General features: G+C 38.4%; 1 protein-coding gene across 1 annotated transcript in view; it reads right to left on the reverse strand.

Annotated features, from left to right (window-relative positions):
- Positions 1–556: 556 nt before the first annotated feature.
- sim2 (SIM bHLH transcription factor 2) overlaps positions 557–19,955 on the reverse strand; it is a 121,747-nt gene continuing 102,348 nt past the window's right edge. The window contains exons 7-13 of the mRNA XM_051926864.1: positions 19,487–19,593; positions 16,961–17,108; positions 15,552–15,717; positions 10,583–10,585; positions 8,236–8,635; positions 5,035–5,061; positions 557–1,739 (exon numbers count right to left, since the gene is read on the reverse strand). Coding sequence (XP_051782824.1) covers positions 1,048–1,739; positions 5,035–5,061; positions 8,236–8,635; positions 10,583–10,585; positions 15,552–15,717; positions 16,961–17,108; positions 19,487–19,593 — 1,543 coding nt within the window. The 3' untranslated portion in view covers positions 557–1,047. The remainder of the gene's footprint in view (positions 1,740–5,034; positions 5,062–8,235; positions 8,636–10,582; positions 10,586–15,551; positions 15,718–16,960; positions 17,109–19,486; positions 19,594–19,955) is intronic.

A 19,955-nucleotide genomic window follows, 5' to 3' on the forward strand; every position in this document is an offset into this window, starting at 1 on the left:
TCCAAGGCAATGAGTTTTGGGCCGGAAAGGTTAGATTAACTGGCATCTCTAATTTGGCTAAAGTTAGGTGTGCCCTGCAATGGCCTGACATCCCATCCATGGTGTCCCATTTCTCCTGAAACAGGCTTCAGCTTTCCAGAAATTGGAATGAGTGGGGTGCAAAAGGAGGATGGAAGAGTCTTGTATATCATTTTTGTAAAAAAAACTGTCAAATAAGAAAAAAATCATTTAATACTGAAATGTTCTTTTAAAGTAAAACTATTTATGTCACTGCTTTAGTAATGAAGGGAGAATATGGCCTGACTGGTGTGTTTTTGGACGTTTTGTCACCAAGGAAGATTGCTGAAGGTGTGATTGAGTTGTCCAGGGTTCTATCTGATTATCATTATTTAAATTACTTAATGGTGTGCTGAAAAATAATGTATAGCCTAGTCTGCTCAGTTTAAAATGTGTGCCCTGTAGCATGTTTTGGGGACGGATAAGGCTGGGTAACTCAACGTCTGCTCTGGGATTGGGGGGCTTGCTGTTGATCTTAATCAGAAGCTTGTATTTGAGATTAATCAGACCACTTGCTTTTCTGTTTCTGCACACACAGAACCAGCTTGAAGTTTCAAACATTGGCCCGATGTGTGACAAGGAATGGACCCTTCTCCTGTTAGAGTCTCGATGTGTACTTCCATTTCCCTTACAAAGACAATTTACGATTAAGGGCCTGTAACAGAGCTGGGTGAACTAAACTTCCCACACAGGTCTCAGATTGCCATTTTGTATCCTCAGACTTGGTGTGGAAGTGCCAAGTGTATGTCAGCATTTAATAAGACACAGAACTCATCTCTGAGTAAGAAACTGACTGCAGTGAGAATCTGAAACCCCTGTGGCCCTCAAGAACTGAGACTGAGCACAATGAACTCCAAAGAAATGCTGTTGGTATCTGCTTGAGTCCAATTTGAGACTACACCTGTCCCATCCTGTCTGTGCAGAGTCTCCATATTTTATATTGTTTTCTTTGGGGTAATTTCTTGCTTGGATCCTGTGACCCGCAGTTTGTCACCTTTCATTAGTTATAATCACAGATGTCCCTATGTAGTGTGGCACTCCTGCTTCTCTGTGGCTCTCCGGTGAAGAGTTTGAAGCTGGACTTTGGCTTTTATAAATATATGGGTTCATCTCTTCAGACCTATAGGTGTAGCCTTCTGTTACGTGGCCTGCAAGTGCATAAGGAGGTCTTTGGAAGGAGCTGTGCTTGGCGATGACATGATGAAAGTTAACCGACACATAAGGCGCTTGTCCAGCCAGCCCCATTCCCACAAACATCTTCTGTTCTCCTCCATTGTCATGCTCAGTTAGCTTTGGTGTTTCCCTGCCGTTGTTATCCATTTGCTCTAAACAACTGTGATCACCTGGCGGTCCATAAGGAGGCTCTTTAATGCAGATTCTCCTTGTGTGTTCAAACACTGCCGGCATGGCTATGTGCTGGTTTACCTGCTTTGGGTGGTCACAGTTTGACTTCACAAGCATAGAACCACTGAGCGTCACAGAGAAGGGCTTTTCATTGCCTCCCAGGGTGTCCTCAGTGTCACGGATGAATGCCATTTTACTTTCTTCTTTAGCAACCTGCTGAGGAGTGTGCAGACTGGCTTCTATTTTGTTCTGCCCAACCGTGTTATGTTCGTAAGGTTCTTCCTTGAACCCGCTGTTAGGTCTGGAGGTTGAGCAGCTGGAAAAGCCTTCAGGTAGGGCTTCAGCACTGTACCTTCTGTTTGGCACGGGCCCTAGAGTTGAAATGAAATGGTACGTTACATACAGCTGAAATCCAACTCATGACATCATAGGAAAAGTCAGTTAAATGAAACTGCAGACAAAACTTGACTTTACTTTTTTCCTTGGGATGATTTACAAAACACATAAATAATAGTCTGTTCTGCCTTTTTATCATACTTTCATGCAGATGACAAATCACAGCAAAACTTTACTTCTACACGTTACAAATGTTGCTTTTGCTTATTTTTCTTTTCTGATAGATAGATAGATAGATACTTTATTAATCCCAAGGGGAAATTCACATTTTATGCTCTGTGATTTAAAATCCTTCATTCAATAACTTTCTTTACAAAAACAGCAAAACAACCCCCTCTGTAATTCAGGCATCTCTTTACTTAAGAGGGTCTCCCTCTCTACATAAATACAATGAACAAAATATGCAGCAATATTTGCAAGTTTTGTTTTATGTGACTGTCAAGGTCAAAGTCCATAAAAGTCAATAAAAAAACTGCTGATGTTTGAGGTGCCAAATAAGGGTTAGTAACTAGTCTGGAGTTAAGGCTATTAATATCTCGGGCAAGGATTGGAATTCAGTTATTCAATATTCATAATATTCATTCTTTATCATTATGAACAAAATTCATTCATCTTAAATTTGTACATCAGATGCACCTCTCCAAATTGAAATGACCTACAACACTGTATATCAGAGATTGTAACCAGAGCCATGCAGTGTATGTCCAACCTGTTTTTGGGACTGTATTAAAGAGGATTTCTGAGGAAAATGTTTGATTATCTGTCAGATAGTGCTGAATTTACAATCACCCCAAATCCTCTTGGAGATGTATTGGATGGGTTAAGACTATCCAGTGATAGACTCATTGTGATCTGCTACACTAAACTGTTGGCACATCTGTTAATCCATCTCAACTGAAAATAATCTTAATGTCAATAGGAAAACCTTATCTTATACTACCTAAAACTGAAATAAGTCAGATTTTCTTTGTGTGGAAGCAAGTGTGAGACTTTCTTCAGAATCTGGCAAGGATTCATTGATGTTATTACAAATAAGTCTGCTTCCGGGGTCTCTATTAAATCCCTGTTGGTCTATTCACCGTGAGGAAGTATAACATAATGGGCTCTCGTTAATAATTAACTCCCTACACTAGGTTAGGGGTATTGTAACTTTTTCTGTCATTTATTGGATTGTATATTTTTGATTGGACTGATTTTGCACCTTTTGGTTAAAAATATTTGTGTTGGATTGCCGTAAAAAAAATAAAAGCTCAACCTGTTTAAACTCCAAATGGAAAGGTGTGAGCAGTGGCTAGGTAGTTTAACTTGTAGGGATATGGTCATTCACACAAGCTCAATAAGACTAAGCAGGAGTATCGCCAGAGACAGTTGCTGAAATTGTCAAAAAGCTTGTTATCTGCCTGCATCTTCTTATGTTCTAAAGCCATCAAGTCGAAGGAAGATCCGTGACCACAGCCAGCTGCACCTATCTGCGCATCAGCACTATGTCGCTGCCTCCTGACTCCCAGTGAAATGCCAGGTGACCAGAAGTGAAAGAAAGACCTGTTATTGTTTTGAATGTGTATGTTCTAATGATCATTGCCAGTTTCTTGCATACCTTTCACAACTGTCACCATTAAACGGGGGTATCTCCTGGGGCCTGAAACCTTTTTCAGACCTCTTTTTTCTTTTTATAGAGCAGTGGTTCTCAATCTGTGTTATGGATGAAGAGAGAGCAGCTGTGTCAGTTGCCATTACATGGTAAGAAGCTCTTCAAAAGTTTGAATTTCAGTACGGGATTGTCTATTATTTGAGAAATCACACTTAATAATAAAATAATAAAGTATGAGTTTCCAGCTACGCTTTCAAGCCAGAAAAGGCTTTCATCATGGCCTCTTTGAAGCTATTATAAAATTAGAAATAAAAACACATGAATTGTGCATGTTTTGAGAGTGTGATGCAATGAACAATCAACTGTCAGTTGGATGAGTTTACTGAGTGGTGAAATTATTCACTTTTTAATACAGTGCCATTAACATAGCTGCAATAAAAGAATGGAAGCTTCACGTTTATCCTTGGTTTCTTAAGAACATGACTACAGTTGTCTATCCAACTATTAATTTTCTGACCAGTATTTCCAGCTAAAGGTTGCTGGGAGTCAGAACCTATACTAACTGCAAGGAGAGCAAGACAGAATTTAACCTTGGATGGGGTGCCAGTCTCGCACACATCTGTTCTTTTCAATTCTGCCATTGTCACCTTCTCATGCAGTTTAATGTAAGGCAGATGCAAACCACAGTAACTTTGTGGAGGTTACCAATACATTAATTTTTTTGTTTCACCAGCATGTATGATGTCATAAGTTTTTGATTAAGACCAAGATCAAGGATTTGTAAGTAATTATGCTGCAGACACTCTTAGCATTTTATGTTTAGATTAATTAAAAAAGATGTACATAAGAGAAATGAAAATGTGCACACACAGACACAAAAATTATCCATAACACTTAGTTAAAACTTCCCAAGTACAATATTTTTAGGCAGATTAAGTTTTGCCTAACAACAGTTCAGTACATAACAATTTAAGAGAGAAAAAAAAAAAAAACTGCTACGGCAGAGCATTTAAATTCATGGAGACAGTATACCAAGACAAAAGGTTGACAACTCCTGTTCTAGGCTGTAAAGCACAATGTTTCACTCATCGACTCACTCATGTAAGCCAGCCTGGGCCACCAGTCACTAAGTAGCCATGCACAAAGTTTAGTCAGTTGGTGTTCTCAGTTTAGAAAATATAATGTGAAGTTTTGTTTGGGGTCAGCACAAGCAGTTTTGAGATATCATCTTGAAACATCCTGATTAATTAAACCAGTGGGTTAGTGGGTTGCAAAGTCTATGGGCACTGACATTATCATTTGGAGGTTTCTTTACATTTTATGAATGTAAAGGCATTAGGGATATTTTAAAATCACTTAGAGTCATATTTACAGATCTGAGCTCAAGCGCATGCAGAAGGGGGTAAACGTTAACATTTAACATCATACAAAGTTATTGTCTGTTTTTTACCTGCATTATTATCAATCTTTAATTTAATATTGTTTATTGTATCAGTATGCTGCTGCTGGAGAATGTGAATTTCCCCTTGGGATTAATAAAGTATCTATCTATCTATCTGATCATGTTCCATCTTGACTGATTCTCTCATTACAGCCTTACACATCTTTATAAGGCTGTTGATCCACTTTGTAACCCAACTCATAACTGTCTAGTGCTGTTGCCTCTGAATCTGCTTCCGTCTTGACATAATAATGTTCACATGAAGTAGTGACTCCCTAACTTCCTGCCTCGTGTCCTTTAACACGCTATATCACATTTTCCCCACCTTTTATACTCTCAACAGTTTCATCAACCTTTTTCACTTCTCTTGTTTTTACTTTTCTAATTATTTTTGTCACATGTTTATTTTGCAGCTAAAGTGTCTCTGTCTGAACTACAATAATATGACTATTTAATATCTTGAATATAATGTTCAAGCTTAGCTTTTTTTCTTTTTCACATCTATTAAATCTTTAAAGCTACCTTAGCACATGGGCAAAACTAGTAGACTTAAACCTAATGGCTAGCTAATTTGCATTCTGTTCATCCTGACCTAGTGTACATTTAACAGCATGTCCATTTCACTCTTCTCCCTTATAACTTCCTCTCTTAGAGCCGTTCAGGGTCTGTTCTGCTTTAGCTTTAATCCCAATATTCTGACTGTTTTTTATCTGTTTGTATTTTTCTGACATATAAGAATTATAAGATTGATTGATTTGACCCATACTGGCTCAGTGGTCAGCGCTGCTGATTCCTGCTTCTGAATCCCAGCCTCTCTTCTGTCTATGTGGAGTTTGTACTTTCTACCCCATCTTGTGGATTTTTTTCCATGTACACCACTTTTCCCCCTACATGCCAAAGACATGGACATTAGTTTAACCCACAGCTGTAAACTGGTCCAATGGGACATCGTTAAAGTGAGTGTAACAGCCTGTTCTGTGGTGGTCCCTGCCTTGATCCCTAATGCTGTCACACCCCAGAGCTGGGGAATGGATGGATGGATGGATGGATAGTGAACAAATAGTATCACTTTAGAAAGGCTTACTCATTTGGCTCCACGGGGCTGAGAAAAAAAGACTTCAATATGTACAGTATATAGTTTCCACATATATCAGTGAGTTGTAAGTAAGTGCAAACAATGATGCTTACCCACAATACTGTGCCAGGAAATAAACCACCATTTAGGCATAACAAAAGATAAATAAAAGGAAAAGGCCAAGGTTAAAATCAGGAAAACAAAGAACAGATTGTCAGAGCACTAAGCCAAAGAAATTGTTGATGAAAATTCTTAACTACCTAATAATGGAAGTATGAGGATTCACATTGTTTTTTAATTGTCTTTATCCAATGTTAGAAACCAGAAGTGCTGGTTTACTGTAAGAGTATTCAGCATGTGACTGTGTTAAGGAGCAGTGATGGGAATATTCTGATATTTATCAGGGACATTAGAAAGATTTTTATTGTTTCAGAGGGAACTTTTTTTTGCAGCAGAAAAGTACAAAACATAAGTCAGTGTTACACTGATACAAAAAAGTAAGCCATGACACAACACTGACAATGAGTGTTATCATAAGTACACACTCTCACAGTAACTGAATTACTACAAGTAACTGAATTCAAAATGCTTATAGCTCTAGGAATACAAGAGTTCTTAAATTTTTTGCTCTTTCACATCGGAGACCTACATTTTTAGCCTGATGGCAATGGCTGAAATTTAGGAAAAAGAAGATGGTTACGGTCTAGCAGCATTGAGTCAAACTTCTTTCTTACCTGTTTGTAATGCAGCTCAGTGACAGAAGTCTGCTGCAAACCAATAATTTTACTGCCAACTTTTACAGTGTTGTCAAGATGGTTTATATTGTTAATGGACAGGTTGCCAAACCAACATAAAATAGAAAATGTGTAGAACTATGTCGGCATTGCCCATTCTGCTAGGCATTAGTGGCATACCAGGCCTGTAGATTTAACAGGTAAGCAGACATCCAGTTTCTCCTTCCCCCTGTCTACATTCTAGAAAGTGGCGGAACTGTGCAAACCAGAACCAGCCTGTGTTTTATCTGATAACAAAATCAGAGCTGAACTTAAATGTTTGTGGAGTCTCTTTCTGGCTAGATGGTGCAAAATAGACACCCAAGGACAAAAAGCTATCATTTTGCTGATGGACAAAATAATACGCCAATGAGAAGACACTGGTTTTGTAACTGGAAGTGACTTTAAATCCAATTATGAGAAATTATTCATTCCTTGAAAACCTAGCAGCAGTCAAACTTGAACTCTCAGGGTCACTCTTCTCACACACACCCCAAAATGACTATAACCATGTTCATAAGACATGAAGGATAAACATAAAGCTTCCATTCTTTCATGACAGCTATGTCTGTGGCACTATATTAAGAAGTAAATAGAATCAACACACAACTAACTGTTGATAGTTCACTACATTATACTCTTAAAGTATGCATAAATTGTGTATTTGTATTTATAATTCTATAATGGTAACAAAGGGGCAAAAATGAAAGCCTTTTTCGCCTTGAAACCAGAGCGAGAATCTCATGCTATATGAAGTTAAAGCAAACGTGATTATGTAAGTTAACAGGCAATCCTACTTTTGAATTCAAACCCTGAAAGTGCTACTTGTTGATTAACTGCAACTAAGGCTGCTGCTCTATCTTCCTCTTGTGCAGTGGGTCTCTCTATTTCTTTCTCCCCCTCTCACTGTGTCACTGGTGCCTGTGACTCCCCCCAAAAAACACACAAGCTTTTTTTGTGCCCCCTTGCATACCACTCAGTAATTCTTCACATACTATCAGTGGTATGTGTACCACAGGTTGAGAACCATTGATCTAGTGCACATAGGTACAGTACTTATAGATAACACACTTGGCATTGTTTATATTTTGCAATTTGGTATATGGAAACACACGCAGGCTAACACAGCATCCATGACATTTTGCCTATGACCATGTTCTGACCATTCTTCTGATATTGCCAAAAACTGTGTGCCTTATCCTTCTGAGTTACAGGAAGTTTAATGAATGCACTATTGTTAAATATGCTTTCACCTTGATGGGTCAGCACTGTCCCTCACTTAGTTGCTCTATCCATGCTAAAGGCCTGACTCGTACCTAGACTAATACAGATCATGCTTCTGTTGGATGCAAGCTACTCTCTGTGTATCCCATACCCATTTTTCACCTTACACTTTAACCTATGTGTGACAGACACTAATTCACATGAACACAATCAGGAATTTCATATCACTTGGCATAGCCTGACTGACTTAATTAAAAAACTTTATGCTTAAAGTTCATGATTTAAAATAAAGCAGATTGATATTGCTGGACTATAAAGCTTAACAAGAGAGTACCTTGATACAGTCCTGCTGAGTTTTGATGTGACACACTAATCGTCTGGCTGTGCATTGTCTTGCAGGCTGTGCGAAGTACACTAGAGCTGCCATAGTTCCAATGTCCTTCTCCCCTGCTTTGTATGGAGCTCAAGAGGTGCCGAGCCATCTCACATGGTGACCCTTGAGTTTGTCTTAGCTTGGAAGGCAAGATGGGTTTCTTTCCACTCAGCAGCTGAGACTCTACAGGAATGTGTCCATATGGGTAAGAGAATGCAAGTCCATAAGGTGATGTGCACACCAAGTCATTGCTGTCTAAATGGGACCCTTGTTCAAGGGGTGGTGAGCTTACATAGGGTGGGCTTTCCTTCCAGATGCCAGTCTGGTTACAATCCAGTTTTTCACCTTGAAAAGAGGTGAACTGTGGAATAAAAAAAGAGCATTGTGTTAACTGTAGTTTACCTTTAGCACCGGACTGTCTGAAACCATACCGAGTAGTTTTGTGAGACTAATTCTAAGTGTCTCTGCTCTCTCTTACCTGATGTACAGTAAAAAGTCTCGTACTGCAGTATTTGCTGAATTCTGTGACTTCAATGTTTCATTTTAAAAACATGTTGTATTACAGATCTCATATCACATTAAAAGAACTTTATGACTCCATGCCATCATGTTCATTTTTAAACTGCTTGATTTGTGTTGCATTTCTCTTTTTGTTTCTTTTTTGTTGATGTTGTAAATTAGATTATTGTAAATAAAACAAATGTATTTATGCATTTCAAAGTTAACTTTAAATAGCCATTGTGGAAATCCTGTTAACATATGATTTACAGGTGATAAGACAATAGCTGATGCTTCCTTGACCTTGAACTAAATGGCACTGGACAACAGAATTCAAAATAAAGTCACAAAGGATGGAGGATCAAAGGTATAAAATGCACACATGTAAAGGAAAAAAAGGCAATAAACACTGCCAGGCTACTTAGCAGTTTGTTACCCTCGAAACTGGACACAGATTTACCAGATATCTTCTGGTGGCACTATTGTCTTAAGATTTTCTTCCCTGTTGATTTGTTATGCTGTGTAATTCTTGAATATATACAAATTTAAAGAAGTTCAAACCTATTTAACCCTTTACCACTTGCAAGTCTGGAGATAAAAAAAAATACTCCCCTTGTATGTTTTCCTTTAGCAATTATTACTTTCAAGAAGCCATTCATTCTTTTCTAATGGATGCTGACAACGCATCATCTTCCATAACCTAGCATACCCTGACTAGAGCTACTGATTAGCTGTTCAAACTGAATTTGTGTTTGTTAGTTATTTTTACATAAATATAAATAATACAATATTTTTAAGCCGTTACTAAGCCTCATGTATTTTGTTTCTCCTGTTTGTAACTGGCTGTGACACTTGGTGCCACTGCTCTACTGCCAAGCTGCTCTCTTGCAGGTGGAAAAATCATCTTGGATAAAGGAACATAGGAATCATTGGATGGAAATATTCTCTCATCAGATTGGACGGCCAGCACAGACTCCATCATAGAATGCCCAGGAGCAGGTAGGTGGCCACTTGGCTGAGGTCTCCTGGACTGTGACTTTGTTTTTGATTTTCTCTTTTACAATTTTAATCTACTCCATTGTCAACTGGCCATAACTTATGAATTAATCAATGGATTGATATATTTGATTTCCATTTATGTTTAGTCAGTTCCTGCCTTGCTCTTCATGTGTTTTAACAAATCTATATTTATATGTGTAGCAGTTCTGAATTTATTAAGTCCGTCAGTCATTTTCTAACCCGCTTATTCCTAAATAGGTGGGTGCTGGACCATATCCCAAGCAAGCATAGGACGCAAGGCAGGAACAAGCCCTGGACAGGGCACCAGTCCATCACAGGGCAAACACACACTCACACTCCCCAACCACACACTAGGGCCAATTTGTATCGCCTGCCCACCTAACCCACACAACTATGGGAGGAAACCAAAGCACTTAGAGAAAATCCACACAGACAGAGGGAGATCATGCAAACTCCACATTGGGAAGAACCAGGACGCAAACCCTGGTCTCCCTACTGCAAGGCAACAACACTACCACTGCACCACCATGCCACCCTTCTGTATCTAGTAAATAGTGTAATCTATATTGTATTTTAACTGGAAATTATTCACAGCGCTCTGCGCCTACATTCGGTGAAAACCACAATGCAAAAAAAAAAAAAAAAAAAAAAGTTGTATGCTTTTTTTCAGCACTTTTTTGAACCTGGGTTTTTCATCATTGGAATTTTGCAAGTGGTCTTGTTTCCTTATTCTCTATTTTATGGACTTTGCTTTGGTTATTGGATATGTTTTTGGATTGTGGACTTTAACTGTCTGGTTTGTTACTGACCTTCATTAATGTTGTCCTTAATTAATTAAGCATGTTGAAACGCTGCTAACTTTTAGGATGCCACAATATCTTGGAGTGATTATTTCACATGAAAACATTCAGTTCTTTGCTCAGTAGATGGGTTGGGTTAGAATGAATTACAGTATACCATAATTCGCTCACTGTAAGGTAATTTTAAAAATGCAGTAACAATTATATATATGGATTGGCAGACTGGGGTGGTGGTCCCCCTCTTTAAGAAGGGGGATCGGAGGGTGTGTTCCAACTACAGAGGGATCACACTCCTCAGCCTCCCTGGAAAAGTCTATTCAGGGGTCCTGGAGAGGAGGGTCCGTCAGATAGTCGCTACTCGGATTCAGGAGGAACAGTGTGGTTTTCGTCCTGGTCGCGGAACAGTGGACCAGCTCTATACCCTTAGCAGGGTCCTGGAGGGTGCATGGGAGTTTGCCCAACCAGTCTACATGTGTTTTGTGGACTTGGAAAAGGCATTCGACCGTGTCCCTCAGGGAATCCTGTGGGGGGTACTCCGAGAGTATGGGGTACCGGCCCCCTTGATAAGGGCTGTTCGGTCCCTGTACGATCAGTGCCAGAGCTTGGTCCGCATTGCTGGCAGTAAGTCGAACCCGTTTCCAGTGAGAGTTGGACTCCGCCAGGGCTGCCCTTTGTCACCGATTCTGTTCATAACTTTTATGGACAGAATTTCTAGGTGCAGCCAGGGCGTTGAGGGGGTCCGGTTTGGTGGGCTCAGGATTGGGTCACTGCTTTTTGCAGATGATGTTGTCCTGTTTGCTTCATCAGGCCATGATCTTCAGCTCTCTCTGGATCGGTTCGCAGCCGAGTGTGAAGCGGCTGGGATGAGAATCAGCACCTCCAAATCCGAGACCATGGTCCTCAGCCGGAAAAGGGTGGAGTGCCCTCTCAGGGTTGGTAGCGAGATCCTGCCCCAAGTGGAGGAGTTCAAGTATCTCGGGGGTCTTGTTCACGAGTGAGGGAAGAATGGAGCGTAAGATTGACAGGCGGATCGGTGCGGCATCCGCAGTAATGCGGGCTCTGCATCGGTTCTGTCGTGGTGAAAAAGGAGCTGAGCCGCAAGGCGAAGCTCTCAATTTACCAGTCGATCTATGTTCCTACCCTCACCTATGGTCATGAGCTATGGGTAGTGACCGAAAGAACAAGATCGCGAATACAAGTGGCTGAAATGAGTTTCCTCCGCAGGGTGTCTGGGCTTTCCCTTAAAGATAGGGTGAGAAGCTCAGTCATCCGGGAGGGGCTCAGAGTAGAGCCGCTGCTCCTCTGCATTGAGAGGAGTCAGATGAGGTGGCTCGGGCATCTGATCAGATGCCTCCTGGACGCCTCCCTGGTGAGGTGTTCCGGGCACTTCCAACCGGGAGGAGGCCCCGGGGAAGACCTAGGACACGCTGGAGGGACTATGTCTCTCGACTGGCCTGGGAACGCCTTGGGATTCTCCCGGAAGAGCTAGAAGAAGTGGCCGGGGAGAGGGAAGTCTGGGCATCTCTGCTCAAGCTGCTGCCCCCGCGACCCGACCTCGGATAAGCGGGAGACAATGGATGGATGGATGGATTATATATATATGTACTTTCATATTATAATACAGTAATCCCTCCTCCATCGCGGGGGTTGCGTTCCAGAGCCACCCGCGAAATAAGAAAATCTGCGAAGTAGAAACCATATGTTTGTATGGTTATTTTTATATTGTCATGCTTGGGTCAAAGATTTGCGCAGAAACACAGGAGGTTGTAGAGAGACAGGAACGTTATTCAAACACTGCAAACAAACATTTGTCTCTTTTTCAAAAGTTTAAACTGTGCTCCATGACAAGACAGAGATGACAGTTCTTTCTCACAATTAAAAGAATGCAAACATATCTTCCTCTTCAAAGGAAACAGAGAGGAAAGCAAACAAATCAATAGGGCTGTTTGTTTTTAAGTATGCGAAGCACCACCGGTACAAAGCTGTTGAAGGCGGCAGCTCACACCCCCTCCGTCAGGAAGAGAGAGAGAGAGACAAAGTCAAAAATCAATACGTGCCCTTTGAGCTTTTAAGTATGCGAAGCACCGTGCAGCATACTTAAAAGCTGCACACAGAAGGTAGCAACGTGAAGATAATCTTTCAGCATTTTTAGACGAGCGTCCGTATCGTCTAGGTGTGCGAACAGCCCCCCTGCTCACACCCCCTACGTCAGGATCACAGATAGTCAGCGCAAGAGAGAGAGAAAGAACAGTAAGTTGGGTAGCTTCTCAGCCATCTGCCAATAGCGTCCCTTGTATGAAATCAACTGGGCAAACCAACTGAGGAAGCATGTACCAGAAATTAAAAGACCCATTGTCCTCAGAAATCCGCGAACCAGCAAAAAATCCGCGATATATATTTAAATATGCTTACATATAAAATCCGCGATAGAGTGAAGCCGCGAAAGGTGAAGCGCGATATAGTGAGGGATCACTGTAGTCCAGGAACTCCTTGGAGTGGAGGGCTGGAAGAGAGGCAGTCTGACGTTGCATCCATTGAAGCATGCCATTTGTAGCTTAGAAGCTGTTTCTATCCACAGGACAGAGGAGTATCCTTCTGTTTTTCAGTGAGATGCAATAGCTTCATATAATCAGAAGGTTATCAGTATGAGAGTGCAAGGAGTGCTTACAGAGCAAATCCCTGGATTAAAAAATATTGTGGTTTATTTTATATCACATTAGACATGGACAACATACCAGAATATCAACTAGAAACACTTTACATTACCTACTAATTGACTGAATGAAAATTTCACGCTAAAAACACACATTTAACATAAGTATGTTCAAATTGTTTTTGCTCTTTATTCCAATTTAAGCTTTTGTCAGACTATACATGTTTAGGTTCAGAGCACCAGTAGTAACTAGTAATGACTAGCTACTTAGTCTTGAAGCTCCTTTGCTCTAATTTTATAATGAAAGCAATTTCTAATAAACTAGATTTTTGTTTAATTATATATTTTTTTATTTATCAGTTGTTGTTTTTTTTGCAATGTCTTGTTTTCTTTTTGATTGGATTTCTGCATGTAAGTGTCACTCTTTAGTCCAAAAATAAAAAATGTCCAGTGCAGGAGAAATGATGGAGAATATACCCAGGACGAGACACCTCTTGAATAAGTGGCTATAGTGTTTGTTTAAATGAAAATATCCAGAATTGTCTTGGAATTCATTGATTCAACATTACAGATATAATAAATGTGTGAATTTTTATTTTTAGTATACATTTTATGCAGTATTTTTCAGATACTGGAGTGAAAAAGTCAGAGAATAAATTTACATGTATATGCTAAGCAAGGATAAATCAGTTCATGCTGATACTATTCTTTATAATTCCTATTCTGGAATCCCCCCAAAATTACAAACTCCCATATTTTTTGTTACACTGGTAGGTTTCCCACCTCTGCCACACATAAAAATTCAAGTCCTGCATTGTACTTTTACATTTATTAATGCCAATACTTGTTTACTTGAATGATAGTTATATAAGTAACTAATGGATAAACCAGTATTGTAAAACCTGTTGTTATTTTATGTATATATTTTGTATTGCATTATTTCAAAAATGGAGGTACCTTAATATAAACCCATTGAATGAGATTTCTATTTTTGCCGTACCATCACTGGTATCAGTATCAAATACGGAAATTCTGTGTGAATATGTATATACATCTTAGATAAAGAAAATATTGTTTCTATCCATCCTTGACTTTTATTTTGTATTTTTCCTTGCTTGTTGTTTTTGTAATTTAATTATTTTCAAGTGATTTACTTTCTCTCAGTGAATTGTCATAATGTTCCCCATATTTTCTCATGTACTTGTGCTTAATTGTTTTCAGCTTGTGCCTTTAGATGTGGAGCCCCTAAACTCTGTAGTTGTGCTGCTGTTAGTACAGTCACCTGAGGCTGCCCTATTTACAAACTCTTTGAGTCTCAGTATAATTGCTGGGGTGTTAAGTGTTCTTCTCTGTCTTTAGCTCGTCATCTTAATTGGTTTATATTTGCCACCTGACAATACTGCTACTACTTTAAGTCAGGGTATATATTTTTTTCTGTTTTGATGACTAAAGTATTCCCCCTCTCTTTAAAGAATTAAACTTAAAGCATTTAGCTTTGGGGCTTCCTCCCATCCTTTTCAAGGAACTTTTTTCAAAGAACAAAGTAATAGATTTTGGAATTTTTCATCTGTTTGATCTGAAATTAGCCTGAAGAATTCTCCTCATATGTGTAAAACTGAATTTAATTAATGAAAGTTTTTGGTTATAGGTTTCATTTTTTTATTTTGAGGGGCCTCGTTCTGTTGGTTATGTTTGCTTTCTTCTTTACTTTCTTTCTATGTTTTTTCTTCTTGCCAATTCAATGTTTTTTGTTTTGGGCAATATTTTTTTTTAATTATCCGGGCATGATCGTGGTTAACTGATTATTGAATTCAGTAAATTTCCTAAAAACATAACCATCACATTTTAGATTGAGGGTCTCCTTTTACTTTCTCTTAGCACTCAACAGTCAACTAATCACAACAGGTTCTTGTCTGTGTTGACCTTTATAATTTACAGGAAACCCTATTTAAGACAATTTCATGGGAAAACTCTTGTGACAGGCATTCAGATGGTTGTCATGTGAATTTGCAGCCTTGTCATCAGCTGAGCTAGTGTGAAGACCCATTTTTCTTAGCAAGCAATGGAAGCTGCGCAATGCATGTGATGCGTATGTACAGTATGTATGTACTACTCTATATATTTAACACAATAAATCTGTGGAACATGTATTTAGTTGGCTGTCCTGTGAGTCATATATAATCCTTGTCACTACAGTAATTGTCTAAATCTGAATGTATGATCATTTTGTCCAGTTATGCAACCTCAAAACATCTCGCATGAACAATGGCCAAGCTTAATTATTTCGCATATTGTAAATCTAGTACCTGAGGGTAAGGAGATGTTTTAAATTTTGGTTTCAATTTTATGGTTTTAGACTTCATCTGCTTTCGGGTATCCTGTGAGGTAGACAAGGAGGTACGGTATGTAAATGAAGGCTTTGATACTGTAGATTGATCCAAGGATAACTGGAGTTCCTTGTATTCAATATCCCTGCAGAAGAAAAACAAAAAAAAGGGCATCCATTCAGAATTCTAAAGTGAAAATTGTAAACTTTAAAATACAAAACATACTGAATTTCCACACTGACGAGCAGAGAATATGTAATTATTTTCTATCTGACAATCTATTATCTAATATTTTGTTTTAATTTTAGAATGTCCATATGTCAGTATGGACATCTGATGAAGTTGTAGGCCTTAAGCTTTTGCACAGATTATTTATTTCACCAACAAATAAAAATTGGAATATAATGGAATTAAGCTGAGGGTCCGTCCAGTGTAATCCACTTGATCGGACACTTCCGCACATTCATGCTGCACAGCTAATCCATTCTTTGTCACAGGCCTTCTGGGTTTTCACTTAACATTCCATACATATCTCCGGTCGCATCCATGATGCATGACCTTTACCTGTCTGCTTTCCACATATTGCCAGTTAAGCAAAACTGGAAGGAACATGAGACTTTAAAACAAGCAATCAAGGTGTTTGCCAAATGTAAAAATATAATGGCAAAGTTCAGATGAACACTTTTTTAGCTGCTGCAGACTGTGATCCATTTTTTAGCTTTCAACACTGTGACATTTCTCCTTTACATGTGATGGGTAACCTGATGTTGTGAGTAGTGACTGAGCCCAGTTACATAAATAAATTACAAAATTACACTAGTTTACTGTCACATTTTTGTAAGGTTTCCATTTGATAATTATAATTAATATATTAATATAATATTATAATATTATAATTTCTGTGGTGCTGATTATAACAATGTTGTATTCTGAAATCTGCTTAATCCATATCTGAGTTGCAGAGATGGAAGCCTATCCCAGCAGTACACAGTAAAAGATAGGAAATAACTTGGATAAGCACCCAGTCCATCACATGGCCCACTCACACACATCTATTTAGGAATTACCAGTTAACCCAAAGTGCATGTCTTGGGGGAAGAGAACCCAAACAGACATGCACAGATTATGCAAACTCCACAAGGTCAATGACCAAGTAAGGGATTTAAAACCAGGATGCGAGATCTGTCCTGTTGTAGCACCACCCATTGCACCATCAGTACCTGTTCTCAGTTAAATAACAAAATCATTATGAAAGTTATATTCAGTTCCTTTAGAAATTAATTATATGAAGACTCATTATTTTAACACTTAAAACATAGGCAGGTAAGATAAGTTTAAAATGTGTTGTCCCCTAATATGCTGAGAAAGCTCATAGCGCTGAGACTTACGTTAACACATAATTGACACTCACTATACAGTGAGGTCTGGATGACCGACTGTTGTGCACAATGGTGGCGTAGCTCTGGATCCACACCCAGCCTCCATGCTTCGTGAGAAGCCTGTAGTATTTTGTGGTCACTTGACCTTTTACCAACACTAAAAAAAAAAGCAAATGAACACTATTTTATACAAAACACCATGTATACAGGGAGCAAAAAGAATTATTATGTTGCTAAAAATCTGCTTGAGCTTGTACGCACTAATCCATTTTCTGTGACTGCTCTTTTGAAGTGTTTATCCCATTAGCATCAGGTAAAAATAGGAATTAACCTATGGCTATGAAAAATGTGTGCAGGAAGAATTAGCACAGCAAAAAAAATAAGCTCAAATTAAAAGGTTCACTTCATCCTTTCTGCCAGGCATTCGTCATTCATGTTTGCCAGAATGCATTCAAAACTACTTTCCTAGTGGCATATCTAGTGGATTGCTTCCATAAAGGGCAGTAATTTAGTTAAGTGGACACTAACTGTACTGGAAAAACATTTCATTGTTTTTCAGTCTATTTAGGACATCCTCCACCCCATCTGACAACACCCTTCCTCTCTACATGTGACAAAATGCCAGTTGCTCTCTGGTAAAACAACATCCTCCCTACTATCTCTGTGAAAATGGCATCTGTCCTTCAGCAAAATTCTCCTTCCACCTATGAAAATCCACCTTTTTACTACTGGTCATCAGAATAATGTAGAGACTTTAAAAAGGACTGATGGCTGTCTTGCCAACATACAATGTCTTCTTCTTGCATTATCATGATTTCTGTCTGAGGTAAGAGGTAGGATGGGTTTTTGCTGGAAGTTAGAAATTGGATGGCATTGTTTCAGAGATGAGAGGGGAATTGTATTGATGGAGGATGCACTACTCCTGCGTGTTACAATGTTATTAGCTTTTAGGTTTTATGGCTCTTGGTGATGTGACCTTTTCTATAGAAAAGCTTAAGGGATACTTCCACTCCAGAGCTAGAGGTGTCCTAAATCAAGATATGTCCAGCTTAAAGGAATATTCAATTTCCTCCAAAAATGATCATTTTGTAGTAATTGCCTAGACAAAAAGTTTAATAGCATGTTTTTTAGAGAATAGAGGTAACAAAATTCTTGACAATACAGGTTTCTTTGAGGACCAGTGCTGAAGAAAAAGCAGCCAATGAGGGAAGCGGTGGGTCCTTAATTCAAAGGTTGGTCACATGCTCCCCCTCGATTCAAAGAAGTATTTTCTGGAAGTAGTATATTTAACAATATTTTGGTCAAAATACATTCGTTTGGGACATTGTGAGTATACGAGTGGATGCCAATTATGTGATGTGAGGAAATGGAGATTGTTTTTTTTGTGGATGTTTTAATATTGTTTGCTGTTTGTGCGGCATTGGTCCATATGGAAGCCTAATGTATCAGGAACTTTATCTCTATTCTCTATAAAAACATGAGATTTAAAGATTTTCACAGCCATTACTACAAAGAAGACAGGATAAATAACATAAAAAATCATTTTTAGATGGAATATTTCTTTAATCATAGTTAATATCATTATATGGACAAGTACTCCCATTTAGAATTTTTACAAGATATTGCTCAAAATGTGGTGTTATAAACTGAACAGTACAGTTAATCTTTTATTTACATGGTTTTGGGCTTTCTCTCCATTTATGTGTAGTTTCTCCTCACATTGTAAGTTTTCATTTTGCCATATTTTCATTTTCATTCCAATAAATACAATTCTTTTCATTGGTAAAATCATAATTTACCTAATATTAAATACAAAGATTGTACTTATATGTGAATCCATCTGTAATCTGCAAAAATCATTACAAAAGAGGTTAACCTTACCTTACATGTTTTACATTTTTGACTTCATTTGTTGCTGCTTGCTTCTATTGATGTGTTGTAATTAGTTAACCTAATAGATGCGTACCTGGGATGTCAGAAGAATCTCCAGTAATTGTTGAAATTTGAAGAGCATTTGCAGTGTGAGAGTGAGGCAACAGCTCTGAGGGTTGCTTACAGTATGTATAAAATGTGCATGTATGAAGCTTAGTTGCCTTCCTAGTCTGTATGTTAAAAAAAAAATCAATTGCCTTGTGATAATGGATGCACAAAGACCAATTTTCAGCTCTTGCAGAACACTTAAAAACCATGGTACACTGAATCTGCACTTTTGCAGCAATATATTGTATGACAAAAACAAACCTGATGGCTTTTTCTGTGTACATGTTCTACTTTTTCTGAGGCTATGTAAAAGTATTATTTTTTTTTAAGTACACATGACAATAAAGTATGTTTCTCCTCTATAACCAATTGAAAAAATATTACAGCATTCTTTTCCTTGAACGATTTTACATATAAGCAAGTAGAGTTTTTTTTTTTTTTAATAACGTTGAACCAAAAATGTTTCCCAATTATATGATTCAGCTTTTCTTTGAATGTTTTAACTTGTTGATGTATGTTAAAAGTTGCTGATGCTTAAAACAAAAAAAAACTTACATAAATGATGAGCGTACCGCAGATGAAACACATCACATCCATGAACATGATGATACAAAGTCTTCTCAATCAGGTCCTGAGGTTCATAACCTGTTAGTTCTGCCACCCTAGAATGCAGGATTCATATGTATTGCATGAAGTACATAAAGTACAACAACAGCAGCTACTAATTTTCTTAAGCTGGTTGTCATCAACAACAACATTTATTTATATAGCACATTTTCATACAAATAATGTAGCTCGAAGTGCTTTACATGATGAAGAAAAGAAAAAATAAAAGAAAGTAAGAATTAAAAAAAACACAACACTAATTAACATAGAGTAAGAGTAATGTCCGATGGTCAGGGGGGTACAGAAAAAATAAAAAAAAACTCCAGACAGTTGGAGAGAAAAAAATAAAATCTGTAGGGGTTCCAGACCATGACACCGCGCAGCACCCTCTGGGCACAGCTGTTTTGATGCAAATTAT

Source organism: Erpetoichthys calabaricus, chromosome 4 (genome assembly GCF_900747795.2).
Source record: "Erpetoichthys calabaricus chromosome 4, fErpCal1.3, whole genome shotgun sequence".
NCBI lineage: Eukaryota > Metazoa > Chordata > Cladistia > Polypteriformes > Polypteridae > Erpetoichthys > Erpetoichthys calabaricus.